The sequence below is a fragment of the Synchiropus splendidus genome, chromosome 11, assembly GCF_027744825.2.
Source record: "Synchiropus splendidus isolate RoL2022-P1 chromosome 11, RoL_Sspl_1.0, whole genome shotgun sequence".
Classification (NCBI taxonomy): Eukaryota; Metazoa; Chordata; class Actinopteri; order Syngnathiformes; family Callionymidae; genus Synchiropus; species Synchiropus splendidus.
In genome coordinates, this window is record NC_071344.1 from 2,140,225 (window position 1) to 2,157,927 (window position 17,703).

At 43.2% G+C, this 17,703-nt stretch overlaps 3 protein-coding genes across 9 annotated transcripts; 2 read left to right on the forward strand and 1 right to left on the reverse strand.

The window, feature by feature from the left end:
* Window positions 1–6: 6 nt before the first annotated feature.
* On the reverse strand, window positions 7–8,478 carry itk (IL2 inducible T cell kinase). Of its 6 annotated transcripts, XM_053879192.1 has the most exons (22): window positions 8,164–8,478; window positions 7,029–7,205; window positions 6,212–6,900; window positions 6,003–6,103; window positions 5,342–5,465; window positions 4,860–4,986; window positions 4,646–4,750; window positions 4,488–4,569; window positions 4,257–4,382; window positions 4,034–4,071; window positions 3,375–3,538; window positions 3,249–3,314; window positions 3,131–3,185; window positions 2,836–2,915; window positions 2,631–2,773; window positions 2,481–2,555; window positions 1,630–1,798; window positions 1,342–1,558; window positions 1,215–1,279; window positions 718–836; window positions 424–581; window positions 7–337 (listed from the first exon to the last, which is right to left on the reverse strand). In XM_053879192.1, the coding sequence occupies exons 7-22, from the start codon at window positions 4,721–4,723 to the stop codon at window positions 272–274; spliced, it is 1,701 nt and encodes a 566-aa protein (XP_053735167.1). In that variant the 5' UTR covers window positions 4,724–4,750; window positions 4,860–4,986; window positions 5,342–5,465; window positions 6,003–6,103; window positions 6,212–6,900; window positions 7,029–7,205; window positions 8,164–8,478; the 3' UTR covers window positions 7–271. The 6 variants fall into 6 exon arrangements, with proteins under 6 accessions (XP_053735167.1, XP_053735166.1, XP_053735165.1 ...); XM_053879191.1 differs by lacking the exon at window positions 7,029–7,205; XM_053879190.1 differs by having other exon boundaries at window positions 6,212–7,205.
* Window positions 5,692–7,205, forward strand: med7 (mediator complex subunit 7). Its single transcript, XM_053879198.1, has 2 exons — window positions 5,692–5,780; window positions 6,237–7,205. Exon 2 carries the CDS (start codon window positions 6,243–6,245, stop codon window positions 6,969–6,971), a length of 729 nt encoding a protein of 242 aa, XP_053735173.1. The 5' UTR covers window positions 5,692–5,780; window positions 6,237–6,242; the 3' UTR covers window positions 6,972–7,205.
* Window positions 7,723–16,880, forward strand: lonrf1 (LON peptidase N-terminal domain and ring finger 1). 2 transcript variants are annotated; one of them, XM_053879196.1, is made up of 12 exons: window positions 7,723–8,408; window positions 9,699–9,817; window positions 10,336–10,458; window positions 11,960–12,136; window positions 12,212–12,329; window positions 12,400–12,469; window positions 12,547–12,661; window positions 12,964–13,085; window positions 13,195–13,353; window positions 13,712–13,886; window positions 13,955–14,104; window positions 15,288–16,880. In XM_053879196.1, the coding sequence occupies exons 1-12, from the start codon at window positions 8,111–8,113 to the stop codon at window positions 15,435–15,437; spliced, it is 1,776 nt and encodes a 591-aa protein (XP_053735171.1). In that variant the 5' UTR covers window positions 7,723–8,110; the 3' UTR covers window positions 15,438–16,880. The 2 variants fall into 2 exon arrangements, with proteins under 2 accessions (XP_053735171.1, XP_053735172.1); XM_053879197.1 differs by having other exon boundaries at window positions 13,712–13,874.
* Window positions 16,881–17,703: the final 823 nt, after the last annotated feature.

Below are 17,703 nucleotides of genomic sequence, written 5' to 3' on the forward strand. Positions count from 1 at the left end.
GGGGCATTTTATTTAGAATTATTGTTCAAATATTCATTTCGGTAATTTTACAGTGTTTATATTTTTTGCCTTAATGTTCATACCACTGCCACTAAAAACAAGCCTCACAAAGGTGTAGTTTGACACCAGTTTATTGTTGTAACAGAGACATAAACTTCACAATAAAGAAGTTCAATATTTAAACATCTGTATCAAAAGAAATAAAGTGCAAATTGACATTGACATAAAAAAAATTCAACACATAAATAAATAAATAAAAGGGTGAGGTCCTCTAACCGCTTGACAGGATGGTGAGTTCGTTCAACAGCTGAGCGAAAGTTGGACGAGCGCTTGGTTTCTATGAATGGAGAGAGCAGAGCGTGCGTGGGCAACACCGATTAGCAAGGCTTTTGTGAGCAGCTTTTCCAGGTAATTAGTTCTCACCTCCTTCCAGCACCAGTCCATGAGCAGATACACAGGTTCTGGCGCCAGACGTGGTTTCAGAAGCCTCAGGCCAGCATTCAATGACTCCGCCACCTCGGAGTTGGAGCGGTTCTCATACGGAAGTCGGCCTTCGTTGTACACCTCCCACATGAGTACACCTGTGCCCAGTTTGGCCGGAGAGACGTGAGGCAGGTCGGGCGAATAAAAGCCAAACCAAAAAGGTGCAGCAATTGTGCTGCGAGAAATGAAATGCAGCAGGATATTGATGATTTTAATGATTTAAATGACACCTACCAAATGACCACACGTCAGACTTGCTGCTAAACTTGTTGTGTCTGATGACCTCCGGCGAGGACCACTTCACAGGGAACTTGGAGCAAAAAGAGCTTGTGTACTGATCGTCAAGCACAAATCTGTAAAAAAAAATGCAATAAACGTAAAAATAAAAGCCACAACACTACTGTTGTTCGTCACGAAGCCGCTTATTTACACCCATTTTTACACCAATATTATTTCCCTACACTTATTTTTCAATCTATTCATTTTAGCATTTGAAATACTGTTATAAAGGAGTTCAATGGGGCAGTAGAGTGCCAGAACTGACTGGCACAAGACACTGAAATGGAAGGCTGGGTGATGTTCACAGCAATGGGAAATATGGTATACTTTATTTCAGGCTGGATTTCAAGCGCTACTGGGCCACACATAAGGGCATGACTGGGCGGACATGTGTCCCGGACCTGCCCAGTCAGATGACAGCAAGGTCATTAACACCATTTAAAAAAAAATACCTTGTCATGCCGAAGTCAGACACTTTCACCACACCGTCCTTTGAAACCAGGCAGTTCCGGGCAGCCTTTAAAAGATCAGAGGATTGATTTCCGAACCAACCTTTCGTCGACGAGGCTTCATTCTTACCAGATCTCGGTGGATGAAGTTGGAGCTCTCCAGGTAAGCCATCCCTTCATTGACATCCAGGCACATTTCCATCATTACCTTCTGACTCAAACTCCCCTTGTTGGCTCTCAGGTAGTCGGACAGACAACCTCTGTCCATGAACTCGAAGATCAGACACATCGGAGACTGCTTGGTGCAAACTCCGTACAGCTGGACCAACTTGGAGTGGCGCATTCTCCTGGCGGCGCATCACATCAGTCCATCAGGTATCTTCAACAGCGCATCTCTGTCCTGCATCCCTTCACTTACATCATTACTCTGGCCTCTTCTTTGAAGTCATCGTCTGACATCCCCTCTCCTTTTAACATCTTGACCGCTACCTTCGTGTTCCTCCATCGTCCCTCCACAACCAACCCGAACTGGCCGCAGCCTAACTCCTGACCCAAGCGCAGCTCTTCATACTGCACCTCCCACTGATCTGTTGAACAGAAACAATTACTCATTTAGCACAATGGCTTCCTACGACACAGGATGAGGGCCAAACACACACACACAAAAAATAATAATATTATATTGAAGTTAAATTACTACAACATTATATTACGACTTAAATCACAGAGTACCACTACGACATTAATCTTGTAATATTACGAGATAAGTGTAATGTAATAATAACTTGATGTTGTTTGATTTATAATTATTTTTTATGTGTGGCCCTAATGCTCCTTATTATTACAATTATTTTACAAATTGCTAATTTCAATAATCTATTTTTATTATAATAATTATTATTATTGATTCGGTGCTCAATAGCAAAATCACAATAAGAACACTTGCTCCGGTGGAATAGAAATGTTGCAAAAATACGTGCGCTTAGAAGCCAGCAGAGGTCAGTGAAACATCGATGAAGTGGACAATTGGGAGTCATGGAAGTGTCTCGGATACAAACGTAACGACAGCCTAATCAAGGTATTACATAGTGGAATCGCATTCTTACAACGCTGATTGTTACTGATCTTTGAAATTATTTGGTCATAAAATCATTATATTACTGTTAAAAAGAACATCAGCTTGAAGGGTATTCACTTGCATTTTTCAGATGCTGATGACAGTATGAGTCTGTGAGTGGGAACTATGTGACTCTGAAAGAGTGTGTTAACCTTGGGCCGGATCTTCAGCTGCCTGCGAGCAGCTCTTCTCACGGGACACGATGTGTCTCAGGCGTGTTATCAGACCTGTGGGGTAAAACAATAACCCATTGCTCATTGGAGGCGTTGGATATCATTTTCCACACGCGTGTCTGCGACTACCTGCAGCGTTGTGTTGATGGTATTGGATGAGCTCAGGAATGGTGCTGAACAGGTACCGCTCCGCCAAGTAAAATGCAGCCTCGCTGCCTTCAGTCCGTCTGATTTGGTAATGCTTCACTCTGGCGTTCTTCTCGTTGTTCAAGCTAAAGAGAGGGACTTTAAAACACTTGGAAACTGACAACTCATGTGACGTATGAAAACATACCCCGCAGCTTTGGTGAACACTGAGACAGTGTAGACTCCTGCCTGCCTGGAGTCTCTCACCATAAATGCACCCTCTTTTCCCTTAATGAAAAGAAAAAACAGTTAATGCATTGTCTTAGTTCACTCCATTAGGTGGGTGTTTTTCCCAAGGTCAAATTGTCATGTTATCAGTCCTTTTATTGGCCTTTTCGTTTTGGCACTGCTTATTACACTGTTATTACTTTGCGATGGCAGAGATCATTGTGGTTTGTGCTCTTCGGTGATGATAGCTCAAAGCAAAGACGGAGACTTCTTACCTCTCTTATTAACAATTCCTCCGCTTCTGCTCTCATAACGTCTTTGCTGTACCACCTGCACGAGGGAAACGTCGTCGACTTCCTTCTTACACTTAAACAAATGTGGTCTGTTACTCACTCAAATTGTTCAATGTTGTTGGCGCACTTTTCCGTGACATGAGTGCTCGGAACAAAGCCCAGGTTGCTAGAGGATATCAGCGATTTGTGGTCATGACAAACTCAACCCTTGCATGACACGTCTTACCCTTTATTGTCCTGCACGGTCCACCAGTCGGGATGGGAGCCGTCAATCAGAGTGTACTCCTGGTCCTTCTGTAGTGGCAGGTCATCATTTGCCTGCGGGGTGTAGTCCTGCAGGGCGATGACTGATCTCGGGCCTGAGTCACTTTCCAGCCTTGTAGGAACATTCTATTGAGATGACAAAAAAATATTGTTATATGTGATGTTGTATGATTGTAAAAGTTGTTCCTTTGAGTTTACTCCACCCAGTTGCTGGAACTAGCTACGTGTCACATCATGTTTCAACATTGCTTCAGAGTTCTTTTTGGCTACAGCATGAGACTCTTGCAAAAACATTTGGAAAACAACACATTCCATTGACATTGCCAGTTCATATGTTGTATAGATATTTTTGTGCTAATTACTAGTCAATTAAACGGAAAAGTATTGGGCAGAAACTGAAGCTTATTTTATTTCAAAATATATTGAAAAGAGACCAGAGATTAGAGTATAAAAGCATTAACTGTGTGCTGTACATAGAAGCAAACAAGAATTTTACAAATACATGTCAGATACGTTTCTCACCAGTTCATCTCTGCAGCTGCTATATACATAATTAAATAATGCCCATGTGCAGGAAGGTTAAGACAGTCCAAGGTACAGAAGAATAAAGCGAAACATTACCGATCCATCAGGGACTTGAGGAAGTGGCTTTTTTGACGCTGCGTAGGAAACAGCAGTTGTTTATTTGAATATACGTTTGCATGTGCAAAGCAAACACCATTGTAACGTTGCGTCACAAAGCAAATGACATTTACATTTCATTGACTGATCATGAAGATTAGACCCAGGTGGAAAAAGAAAACAGCAAGCACAATATGAAACAGGAAAGGGAAGTCATACTAACCGTAACCCACTGGCTCATACACGTGACAGCCCATGGCCAGTTTCTGAATTTGTTGACAACATCTCCATTTACCATCAACCCAGAAATTTGGGTGGTACTTGGAAACCAAATTGTTCCCTTTTGTTTCTATTTGAAAGGGAAAGACAATAAAGAAATAAAGTAATAGTTCAACATAAAAATAATACATAAAAATCACATGTTGTATTAAAAGCATGTTGTCTTCGTCTTTACCCTCTTTGAGAGTTCTGACCCATTTCTGACGGCAGTCATTGTCTGGAGCATAGATGTAGAGGAAATGGTTGTCGTGAAAAACCTGAGTGCACAGTTGCACACATGAATTTTTTTAAGCAAAATAAACAATTACGATATCCTGCTCTAGAGATACATACTTGAAAAGGGTATTTGTAGTCACAAGGGATTGGCAGATCACACAACACAATTTCAACACACTTGATTCTGGACAACATGATGCTCCCTTTCAGTACCGGCTTTTTCTGAAATAAGATCATCGTCATTTTAAATGAGTGTATTCCAAATAGTCAGTTACAGCAAGATTTGAATGTCTTATACGTAACTGAGAAAAGACGTGTGATCTGTACTTACGCCAGGACGGTGTTCTGAATACCTCAGCTCTTTGGTATCCAAGACAAAAAAACGTTCCTTGTAGTTACACGGCGATGTTCTCTTCTTTTGTTGAGACTTTTTGATCAATGTTTCTTTTAAAAGTACCCTGGGAAACATAGTAGAGGATATTTGAAATACAACAAGAGGCACAGAAGGGAAAATGAAAGAGCATGCAACTGAGGAAATGATGAAAAAAAAAAAGCGCTGTGGTGGATAACCACATGGCCATAAAATGGGTTGTGCTAGAGAGTGGTACAAATACGTGCTGACATCTGCTTTCTGCATTGCAACAACTCAAAGTTCCAGCTGCAAGGTGTGAATTCGTAATCTCTGCACTTCATTTTCCGATCAATCTACTGTGGAAAGGTTTAAGAATAATACATCAATGTGATCATAATAGCGGAAACAAAAGGCTGCATGACTGTTTCGTTTATTTATGTGCATGCAGCTGAAAAACTAACCTCCTCCAGCTCTTTATGGAGAATACTGAGGAATCTCTCCATCTCTGTCCTGCGTCTGCTCCGCGGTCTCCTCAAAGTTGGGGACCCTTGGAAGTCTGGCCTCGCAGCTGCCCCCGCGACACACCTGTGGATAAGCAACTGAAATGGTTGGAAGGATGGAAATAAAATACTATATAGTCATAGTAAAGATAAAACCTCACTTCCTCCACTAAATGTGTTGATCTGGCAATGAATTCACAGCCATACTACAGACAAAATGAAATTAAACCCGTTGTGAGCGATTATCCAATTGGAAGGGTCTGACAAAGTCACGTGTATCAACCGTCCAATAGGATTCCAGAATGACTCTGTCAATGGGTCGGCTAACGAAGCGCTAGCTGAGTTGTGTTTCCGCCATATTCAAAGTGAACATTTGCGGCATTCGAGGGGTCTTTCAGTGGTGCGTATTGGTCTCCATTTTATTCTCACCTTTGAATGTTGCACCTTAAAATATTGGACAGTTAAAACGGCCTGGTGGGTGTTAGTACGCCACAGCTAAACGATGATATGCGGCTAGGCTAAGTGAGCTAACTGTTAGTGACTTACTAAGAGGTTAAGAACGTAATAAATAACTTCAAACGTATCTTCTGGGGTAAATGATCGAAAGACAGACACGTTTTACCTTCATACCACTGTATGTGCCGCGTACTGTGTCGTACACGGAGACTCAAGCAGCCTTGATCGTGTCTCCTCAACAACACCACAGCACTACATTGAACATGTCTGAAATTTGAAATGATCGAAGTTCAGCCTTGTCACTCCTAATTTAAAGTCCTTTTTAACTGAATAGAATGCATTTGTTCATCCACGTATGCATTTGGGTTTATTCACCTGGCCATGTTTTCCTTCTTTCCAGATCACCATGGGTGAACCACAGCAGGTTAGTGCTTTGCCCCCTCCACCTATGCAGTACATTAAAGAGTACACCGATGAGAACATTCGCAAGGGTCTGGTTCCTAAACCCCCACCACCCATCAGAGACAGTTACACAATGTTTGGCAACCAGTTCCAGTGTGACGACATCATCATCCGGCCACTGGAGAGCCAGGGCATAGAGAGACTTCATCCGATGCAGTTCGACCACAAACGAGAGCTTAAGAAGCTCAACATGTCCATTCTCGTGAACTTTCTGGACCTTCTGGACATTCTCATCAAGAGCCCTGGGAGTATGAAGCGAGAGGAGAAGCTGGAGGACCTGAAGCTTCTGTTTGTTCACATGCACCACCTGATAAATGAATACAGACCCCACCAAGCCAGGGAGACGTTAAGGGTCATGATGGAAGTGCAGAAAAGGCAGAGACTGGAAACAGCAGAGCGCTTCCAGAAACATCTGGAGAGGGTAGTCGAGATGATCCAGGGTTGTCTCTCTTCCCTACCGGATGACCTTCCACAAATGGATGGCGCAGACGCTGATGGAAACAGGACTCTGACTGGTGTCACCACCCTGAGACTGAAAACCGAACCCATGGATGTGGATGAGTCGGGTCCAGGCTGTCTACCGACAAATCTGCAGGAAAAGACTGTTGGGAAGAAAGAAAAAGAGTGGGACAAAGATGCAGCCATGTGCAGTATTATTGATGAAATCGCGTAGCTTTCCATTTATTCATGTCAGTATTTGTGTGCCATTAAAATTTAAAAGCCATTTTACCTCTTTGTGTATTGATTTTAGCCGGAAGAAATCGCTGCGAGGTTCTACACATTGTTTTGCAGCGGTTGACTCACCCACCTCCTCATCTTTCTGAGTTTCTCATCTGTTATGGAACATGCTCACAGGCCTGGTTTGAACCATTCTTAATGCTGTCCTGGTTTATTTATTTTCACTTTCCTGGAAAACGAATAAATTGCTGTGAGGCATTGAACTTTACGATGCAGTTTGTTTGTACTGGCATGACTCCGCTACTTTCATTAGTTAGATTAAGTTATATGTAACAGAATTTCCGTGAAATATAGAAGTATTTTGAAGGAGCTCATACCGTGGGATTGTTCGAAATGTCAGTGGTAACTGAGTGTTTCCACATGCGCCACCCTCCTCCAACTCGCTTTTGGTTTTGATAATGTAGGTATGTCATTTGTCACGTTACGCTGCCCCCTGCTGCTATTGTCTCCGACCGGGATCCTCGATGCTGTTTTGACTGTCGATCTCAGCTCTTTGTATGACAGCACAGCTCAGCGATAGCATCTCCATCACATTTGTGTGGAAAGTCAGTCTGGCACGGATGAAAAGTGTCGGTGGAATTATGTTATGAAACTCGGCATCACCGGGTTTCACAACAGGGCGGAAGTCGGGCCGTTTGTCCAATCAGATTGCGCGCCGCGCGTCACATGACATTATTTATGTGATATAATGGTGTTACACAGCACGGTGTGTCCGCTGTTGTCCCGATACGAGCGTTTGTGGGTCAAGTCTGACTCAGACAGTTAGAAAGACATCTTTTTGACCACATTCCGAACCGGCCTTCGTTGCGTTTATGGAGCAGCGAGGGAGTCGATGCAGCAGAAGGAGCTACAAAACGCGGAGACGCTATGTATGTTGCGAAAAGTTGAACCCCAACATGTAATGAACATGAAACGGTAGGTGTCGATTCGGACGTGTTCGAGCAGAAAAGGGCTGTTCTTCTGCATGCGTGTTATTTAAATGGTCCCTGCTCCACACGACCACGGAGGCGACTCACTGAAACCAGCCAAGCGGTGCTCGGTGCTCGTGTGTTCTCGGTGACATAACGTTGGAACATGGATCTGCTGGAGTGTCCGCTGTGCCTCTTCCTCATGTGCGAACCGCTCACCATGTCATGCGGGCACACCTTCTGCCGGAGGTGCGTCGGAGGCTTCCTGCCCTCTAAATGTCCAACCTGCAAGGAGCGGTTGAAGCCGAAGGAGTCGAAGAGCATGAGGAACAACGTTCTGCTCATCGGCCTGGTGGAGAAGTGCTGTCCAGAAGAGACAAAGATGAAGTGCCATATTCTGGAGAAGCTGAAAGCCAAGGAGTTCACGGATGCCCTGCGGGTGGCCAGTGATGCTGCGGATCTAGGTAGGTGTCTTCACGCCTGTTTAATCCAAACCACCTGAGTCACGGGCCTGGGCAACGGTCGCCGGGATAACCATCAGTAAACAGTGCTAACAGAGTTCCCAAGTTGAGGAGGATCACGTGACGAGTGCATTTGGACACATGAGGCGTCTGAAGAAGTCAGAGCTAGGATTGATATATCCTAAACTAGGGCATTGATAACCGACACCTTCGTTATGCGCACAACAACCGCACACCTCATAAAAATCCCATTTAAAGACACGCTTCATGAAGGAAAAGTGAAATGGGGACATCAGTGACACAGAGATTAGTCAGGTATGTAACTTGCAAATTCCTCGCAGACAGCCTCGAGCGTTATTATAAGCCCAATGTACTCCTGCTATTATTGTCAAGCTGTCGCGAGGTTCATTTCTTTTTCACAGAGAACAAACACTGTCATTCAACTGAATAAGTCTCATCAACTTGGATTATTATGGCAGTCCCTCTGTTTTATAACGTCATTATATGGTTCAGGCAGTGATTGAGAAAAAGGTCAGCATCTTCTTCCTTCGACCACTACGCACCATGAGAGAAAAAAAAATCCATCTCAATCTGCGCTGTCCGTCATTCTGTGGCATCATTGTTACTGCAGTGAGACGTGTTTTCTCCCTGGCGAAGCTTTTAAACCCATCCAACTTTTCCCTTACTGATTTCAGCAATATCTGCTGTGTTCTTATGCATTTGCTACTTCAAAAACAATCTTCAAACAATCAGCCTTGTTGTTATTTTATTTTATTTTATTTTATTATTTATTTACTTTTTGACTGCACGTTATTCCAAAACACTTTCCTAGTTAGTGGGCTCCCCACTGACCATGGCAATAAATTTGATTCTGATTCTGATCTTCAGCAGTTAGATAACATTCTTATTTGTTTATTCTTATAAAGGAAGGAGCCTTCATTGATTCACGTTTCACCTGTGGCACACATAAAGGCTAATATACTTAATATACTGCTTTGAAGTAGGAAGTAATCTGTGCCAAAAATATTTGTAAATGATTGTATGATCTTTTTCATAAATGCCAGATGAAATATATATATATTTGTAGTTGAGCGTCAACAGCGGGACTAACAAATGACGTGCGTGGGATTTGCTTGATGACTGTTTGGGTGGAACCGGCTTATCTTTCTCTTGCACACTGTCATTTGATGGACGATAATAATGATTTAGCTAGTTATTATTTATTAATAAGCATGTGATCGTTGCATGTATTGTGTAACAAAATATGTAATCCCTTATTGATGTCATTTTTAGCTCCTGATGACCAAAGCTTAAAGATGTTCCGAGCCGAAGCCAATGTGGGCCTGAAGTGTTTCTCTGAGGCGCTGAGAGACCTCGATTACCTTGGCTGCCTTCGCCCCAATTGGACCGAGGTGCGACTCCGAGCAGCGTCCTTCTTATTTTGCAACATGTTGTTGTTCTTTTGCTGCACATGTAACAGCAGAAAAGGTGTTGTCTTTGCTCAAGCCGGACTGTTTAGTTTTTGTGGGTTATGTCACTAACATAGTTAAGGTTATGCAAAGAGCAACTTATGTCACATTCTTCCCAATTTCCTGCTGAGGAGAAAACAATGGCTTACTGTTGCCGTTTTGATGTTACAAAGCGTTCACATCGGAACACAATTGTGCGTTTAAGATGTTTCCAATGTAATGACCTTTTTATAATCTATAACATGTATAGTATATTTTACTGATATTATTTCTGTTTTACCATTTTTCTGAAGAGATCAGGACTTGGATTCGACTTCAAGTTCAAAATCAAATTTTGATCTTGAAAGCAACTAAAACCTTCCACTGTATACACTGCCGTATTTACTTGTCCGAAAGTGAAGCGCGAGTTGACTCACTTGTGCAATGGAACCAACCAGACGCATCTGTCTCTATTTGAGCAGGGCTTCTTTCGAAAAGGAAATGTTCTCCTGGAAATGGGTCAGCAGACCGAAGCCCTCATCCAGTTCCACCGCTGCCTCAAACTTCAATCTGACTTTGTCCCGGCAAAAAGCCAGATTAAGAAGGTATGGTCACATGAGCACACAGGAAGCTGGCACATTTGTATGTCCGGTAAATGAATACAATGGAGAATGTGTTGTGCTGGAGATTCACTTAAAAAATATATTATTATTTAGTAAACCTGTCTATTAAAATATTCTCTGTGGAATCACTGGTTGATCACGTAATAAAGGACAATTTCTATATTTATATACCGTATACATTTTTTAACAACTTGAATTAGATTGGATTTTAAATTCATAAATGTGTAAAACATACAATAGAAATATAATATGTATACATGTATCTTTATATAAATTTATATATCTATTTATAGAAATGGATAGTGTTACTGATAAACTTTCAAATTAAAATAAAATAAATAATAAATAATAAAATGAAAATAGTGTTTGATGTTGTAAAATTCCATTTTATAACATTTTAATTTTTTTAATTTTTCATTTCATATGGACATACACACTTGTGTGCAGAATAGATTAGTACCTCTATTACATGATTATTGTACAGAAAAAAAAAAAAAAGCTAAAAATGCGCTTCTGGGATGCAGCCTTCTGCCAAGCAGCTTGTTTTCTCTGAGGTGCGTTAAATGCCTTTTAAAAAATATCATGTCAGGAGTCAAATTCAAATAATGGGACTGTAGCATGTGGCTAATGTCATGCCAAAATCTGATGTGTGACGTGTCAAATTCATGAATTTTCTGTTGCACATGTGAAATAAAGGTGGACCCGCACCTGGCTTTGGCTCAGATTTGTCAAAACGTTTGTGCCAAAAACAAACAGTTCTTATCACCCTAATCCGTCATGCTATTGAATTTGTGATCAACCTTTGTTGTTTGTGGGCTATTTTATTTTATTTTTGACTCCACGTTTTCCAAAGCACTTTCCGAGTTTGTGGGATCCCCACTGAGCATAGCAATAAATCTTATTCTGATTCTGATTCAAGACGTTGATTGTCGCGACCACCATATGTTTGCTTGCTGTGAAACGGCTCTGACTGCTGTCCTGGGGTGGAACAACCGGCACGCAAACCAAAGCCAAGTTTATTCAGAGCCCAAATCAAACTGGTCTGAATCTGAATCTGAAGCTGAAGCCAAACATGGGTCTTTGTTTACATGAAGTGCAACAGGAAATGTATCAGTCAAGGGCACTGCATTCGTGGAAAATGTTCCGCATGTTTGTTGGAAAATGCTGTGCACTCGTGGAACTGCTTCTTCTCACCTGCAGATCACTGTGTGTTTGTGAATCACTTGTTTGAATTACAACCAATGAAACCCTTCAGTAGCAGAACTAGCTAGAACAACTCCACACAAGCGAGTCAGATATTTGCGAACAAGACGTCAGTAGCCTTGCAGAGTCTGTGGAAGTCCCGGATGTTGCCAGCCAACTTTGCTATCAAGCGGACACACAGAATAAAAACACGACGTAAACCAAGTGCAAATGTAATGACATGCACGTCTTCATTTTTTCTCGTTTTCAATGTGCAGTTTGTTTGTGCTCTGTTTTCCAGATCCTGGAGGCGGATGGCATTTTAGTGCCGGACGATGTGTCTTGTATCATGCAGGTGCTGTCGGAATATCTAACGGAATCATGTCCGATTGGCAACCTTAGCAGCACTCAGGGGCCAACGCGGCTGGACCCCATCAAGCCAGCACAAGAGGGCCAAGGAAGAAAAGAGCCTAACCATGTAAGTGCACTGAAATTACTTGTATTTTTTAATGGACTCCAACACTAAACAAGACGTTTACTGCATGTCTCAAAGGTGAAGAATGACACGGGTACTGAGTGTTGCCTCAGTCTCTGTCAAGCTGTGTCCTTCCTTCCCGCTGCTGAGGAAGATGAGGAGATGATGATGAGGAGAGAAGACGGCTGTGGCCAGGGTAGGGAAACATATGATTTATTCAGTGGAGTACTTTGACTTTAACTGACTGCTGTCTTCCACGTGTGAAGGTGGTCAATGCAGACAAAAGACACTGGATGTTCTTACCGTGTCAGACTTTGAGTGCCCTCTATGCATCAGGTTGGTGTCCTAGTCGAAACATTGCTTCAGTAAAACCAAAATGATCATGCGTCATCGAAAGATACCACTCTTTGTAGGTTGTTCTTTGAGCCAGTCACTACTCCTTGTGGTCACACCTTCTGCAAAAACTGCATTGAAAGGAGCCTTGACCACAACCTGCGCTGCCCTCTCTGCAAGCAGCCGCTACAAGAGGTACGAGTGACTTTTTCTTGACGATAAAGATTTTTTGTTTTGTGATGCCGCATGAGGTAGCTCTTCTGGTTCAGACGAGATAGGCTGCCTTGCTCAAATGAAATAGAGCATGTGATGGAGATGTACAGGAGATGGCTCATCCTGAACACAAGACTGCTCCCTTGGTTGGAGCGAAATAGAGCGCCTCATTGGAACAAGATTCTCCATGTTCTAGCTCATCTTGTATGAGAGGACGGACTTCTCCTGAGGCCTAGATGTGTGCCAGTCATAGTTCTTCAAAACACCCACCCTCTCTGTTGCAGTACTTCAAAAACCGAAAGTACAACACGACAGCCCTGCTGCAGGAAATCATGGACACCCTGTTCCCGTCCCAGCTGGCGGAGAGAAAACAGGTCCACGAGGCAGAGATGGCTGAACTCTCCAAGTATGGAAAAACGCCACACATTGACGTTGTCACCGTGATTTACTGTTCCAACCGCCAACATTCTTCTCATGAGTCTCCTTCTCTGTTGGCCTTGTATTTCTGCCCGCAGTCTCACGAAGGACATCCCGATATTCGTGTGCACGGTGGCCTATCCTGGAGTGCCCTGCCCCTTACATGTCTTCGAGCCGCGCTACCGGCTGATGATGCGCCGCTGTATGGAGACTGGAACCAAGAGGTTTGGGATGTGCAGCTACGAGCATGGCAAAGGGTGAGCCAGGAATTCAGTGAAATCAAATGTGGGTCTGTACTTCTGAGACGAGAAGGACGTGTTTCTCTTTTGAGGAAACCGTTCAAACATTAGGTGAGGGAAAAACAAACAGCAAAAAAAGCATAAATAATATCCCTCACTGTTACATTTTTAGCAATTATGATGTGAAGTTTCAAAATGTTCAACGCAACAAAATTGTTTGCTATTTACAACGCTACAATCTGACGATGTTCAGTTGACGTATCCATAATAGCCTCGTGACTAGTCGGCCATTAAAGTACAGCCAGGAGACTGAGAGATGGATGATGGGTTCTGTTGCGGTCCAGATCAACGCCTTTGACACTGATGTTTCCTGAAGGTTTTCTGATTACGGCTGCATTTTGGAGATTCTGGGTCACGAGCTGCTGCCCGACGGACGCTCCTACGTGGAAACTGTGGGTGGAAACAGATTCAGGGTCCTCAAAAGGAGCCAGAGAGACGGCTACCACACGGCAGACATCGAATACCTGGAGGACCACAAGGTCAGACCGTCAGTAAGTTGACCTCCACAGATGGTGCGGCCACCGGGCGGTTGAATAACCCCAGTTTCCCCGCACTGCAGCTTGAAGGAAGCGAGTTTGAGCTGCTGCAGCGTCTGCATGACAGCGTCTATCAGCAGGCTCAGGACTGGTACCAGCGCCTCGGGAGCCGCATTCGCGACCAGATCAACAGGCAATATGGTGCCATGCCGGACATGGAGGAGAACATTCAGGTAAGGCTGTCGGCTGTTTTGGACTAGTCAGTACACTAGTGTTACGCAAGGATTAGCGTTCTGCATGTGGTGGAGAGCAGCAGAGGGTCCCAAAGAGAGAGGATCAGGAGCGAGGATTACACAGCTCATCGTGGGCGGGAAATAATAGATGGCTTTTTCAGGTGCCGAGAGCTGATGGGCAAAGTTGGGGCGGCTGTCAACAGCGTGACTCTGCCTAAACTATGTTCCTGTGATTCACATGTGTGACACAGTAATATTATACGCACCTCTGGTTTTTCACCTGTAAAGTGGGGTAGCACAGTACAGTTCTGTTTTAACCTTATTTTGATCAGGCTCCTCAGCCAGGGACGCATACCGCTGCTAATGGGCAGTCGTGTACGCGATTTGTATCTAAATACTACGAGGGGCTGTTATTATACTGAGTCCGCAGAAATTGAATGTTTGCCTGTCATGCGCTCATGGCTGCTGATGTCACAGGAAGGGGGAGGGGCTAAATGATCTACCCGTCAACGGCTATTAACCACTGTTTCAAAATAAATTTTTCTTCTTTCTTGACTTACACACAAAGCAGTTTTGCTATGGTTTTTTTTAAGTAAAAAAAAATACAATAAATAAGTATAAAATAATATACATTACATTACACACTTGTTTTTATTATTAAGATCTGGACATTGTTTTTTATGTATTTAAGACAAATGTTTACACTACATAGATGTCTTTTTATAATGCATTATTAGTATATTCATAAGTCATGGATTTATGGAAGATGTAATGAATGTTTTTAATAATATATTCTTCAGAATTTTAAGGTGAATAATTAGAAAGTTATTAATAATAACATTATACAGTGTGGTGAGGTTAAGCCCACAAATTTTAATACTCTATAAACCTTGTGATAAGTTACATGATTATGTACATTCATGTGTTCATGACATTCATGACAAATTATGGACGTGCTAATAGTGCAACATGGATGAGTGCTTCAAGTGAAGTGAACTGTTCAATATAGCTTTGCAAAAACATGATCTAACAATTCACACCCTGAATTGTAGGTGGAGTGGCTTCTACTTGTTTACATAACTAAAAAACAAAAAAAACATTGTTGTCGTTGAAAGGAGTGATGCGTTTCCACAGTTGATCTTGTGTAATAGTTTAAACATCCACGTCCCTGTCTTGCCGCCAGGCCTCCGCCAACGGGCCAGCCTGGTGCTGGTGGCTGCTCTCCGTCCTGCAGCTGGACCCTGCCTACCAAACCACCGTCCTGTCCCTGACCTCCCTGAAGGATCGCTTGGGCCACCTGCGTCTGGTCCTGGAGTACTTCTCTCAGAGTTAAACATCAGCACAACAAAAACAAAAAAACTAAGCTAGACTGCTGGGTGAAACAAATAGGTAATGAACGCACTTGTCCAGCTAAACCTTGGTGTCGAACCAGCTTGAAGCTTGATGCCACTGTTCAATTGTCTCGTCTTTGGGCCAAATCGGGTTGATAGCATGAAACTTGTTCTTTTTGAAATGATCAAGTGCAGCTGTTTGTATTACACGTTTGAGCTCCGTGTTTTTGATTCATTTTCTTTTATGTCTCCTTTTTATTTGAAAGGCCGTAGCTCCGGTATGATAGCTCACAGGCCAAGTGGTTCTCTAGATGAACACTTGGTGTCGCCATTTACACCTTTGACTGCATGACTACCGCCAGGATCAGTCGCAGCTCAGCTTCATCATCTTCTCCGTCCTGGCTAGGTCTTACCAACACCATCTTCTCCATCCTGGCTAGGTCTTACCAACACCATCTTCTCCATCCTGGCTAGGTCTTACACACACCGTCTTCTCCATCCTGGCTAGGTCTTAGCAACACTCGTGTGGATTAGGAAAACCTGCAATAAATACGCTAGTCTCCCTTTTAGAGATGATCCTTTTAGATTCACTGCAACTTGTCAGTGGAGGACTTGTGTGATGGGTGAGGATTTCACCACACTGTTTTTGTTATTTGGCTGTAAATAACAAACGATTTGGGTTTTCGCCGCCATCACCTGTGCAGAGGCTTGATGACTTACTGGCCTCTGACTGGAGTTGGGGCGCAGCCAGAATGACGGCCGTGACACCTACCTCTGGCCCTTCATGTCTCTCTGTTCCTATGATGACGGTGCGCTGAAGAGTCTGGTTATCACGAGACCTACAGGCTGCTCAACAGACTGTGATCATGCTGTTGGAATGTCAATGCTTAAGAGGACACGGGCGTAACTGGGTGAAACCGAAAGGCTTTTCTTCCTTTGATAAACGTGCCACATGTTTTACGTTTTGTTTACCAACTTGAACACTCTTGCCTTTTTCCTCAGTGGATGTTTATTTTATCGTCAGTTTAATTCCTCAGAACCTCCGGTCTTGCTTTCGTGATGGAGCTGTTGTGTCGCGTGTCCTAACAAAGGCTGCAGCTAAAACACACAAGTGTGTGTGTGTGAATATCAGCGACTGCACACCTTTCCAGCATCAGTTCTCCCGCTGCTATGAGAAGCGATTCAGAGGAATTCAGTGAAAAAGGGACGGAGGTGTGAGGGCATGGAGCCACGACCTCCTCATGAAGCCTTTAAAAGTGAACACAGCAGTAAAATCCTGGCCATAATTGTGACGCCCCTCATAGTCACACGTCTTCAAACAGAAGAACAATGTTTGCACGTAACCGAATCATTTTTGTACATCATTAATCATCTTCTTTTATTGGATATTCCTGACTGTCATTTTTACTCAATGCTCTCCTCTCAATTAATAAAACATTTGATTGATGTGTTCACGTGTCTTTATATTCAGTGTAGGAGTCGGTCACATTTCCCTCAAATGGCCATTTATAGCGTAATATTTTAATCCGTACGGCCTCCACTTAGTGTCCCACAGAGTGCCAAGCCTTCATGGTCTTGTTGTGGGAGCAACACAGTGTAACTCGGTCTAAAAACACGTGTTGGATCAAAAGAAATTTGGTAGCGCACATTCAATCTGCATAAATCCTGCAACGCATTAAGTCTGGTAGCATAACTACTTCCCTCATTCATTCAGATCTCCTAGTGCACTGCAACAGTTGCTAGCTACTAACATCATACAAACCAAAGGTTGAAATGCTATTCCAAATTAAACATGAGCTCATGGACCATGATGTTTGTGGACGACAAAGTGATCTGTAGTGAGACTGAAGGTGAGCTGAATAAAGCTCAGTCAGACCCAGACAGAATAGAGAGGCTAACCCTAACACACACTGACTCATCTCCATCTGAGGTGAGCCCGATGATGGTGGTGGTGTCATCTGCAAACTTGATCAGATTCACAGCCTGGTGGTTGAAGGTGCAGCAGTTGGTGTTCAGGGAGATATGTGTTTCAATATGGAACAGACAAACAGCGATCAGAGTGTGAGCATGAAAACGTCCGTTCACACGTTTATTTCCAGTTGACTGTGGCCGTCGGAGTTACGAACTGTTGTCCTTCAATGCGACACAAAATCGACTTACAAGTCGAGTCGAAACATCGCCACTTCCGGATCAGAAGAAAAGCCTTTTGTAGCTCTCAGTTATTGCATCTCTCACTTGTCCGGGATCTTGCTCTGTCAATCCATTCTT

Bases quoted from the DNA above. Each gene is read 5' to 3' on its own strand.
- itk (XM_053879189.1), bottom strand. From the start codon at position 5,165: ATGCAGAAAGCAGATGTCAGCACGTATTTGTACCACTCTCTAGCACAA. The intron at 1,280-1,341 runs GTAAGAATGAAG...GATCTTTTAAAG, and splicing joins ACTTCATCCACCGAGATCTG to GCTGCCCGGAACTGCCTGGT. The intron at 837-1,214 runs GTATTTTTTTTT...TTTTTTTTACAG, and splicing joins TCTGACTTCGGCATGACAAG to ATTTGTGCTTGACGATCAGT.
- med7 (XM_053879198.1), top strand. From the start codon at position 6,243: ATGGGTGAACCACAGCAGGTTAGTGCTTTGCCCCCTCCACCTATGCAG.
- lonrf1 (XM_053879196.1), top strand. From the start codon at position 8,111: ATGGATCTGCTGGAGTGTCCGCTGTGCCTCTTCCTCATGTGCGAACCG. The intron at 8,409-9,698 runs GTAGGTGTCTTC...TGTCATTTTTAG, and splicing joins CAGTGATGCTGCGGATCTAG to CTCCTGATGACCAAAGCTTA. The intron at 12,137-12,211 runs GTAAGTGCACTG...CATGTCTCAAAG, and splicing joins GAAGAAAAGAGCCTAACCAT to GTGAAGAATGACACGGGTAC.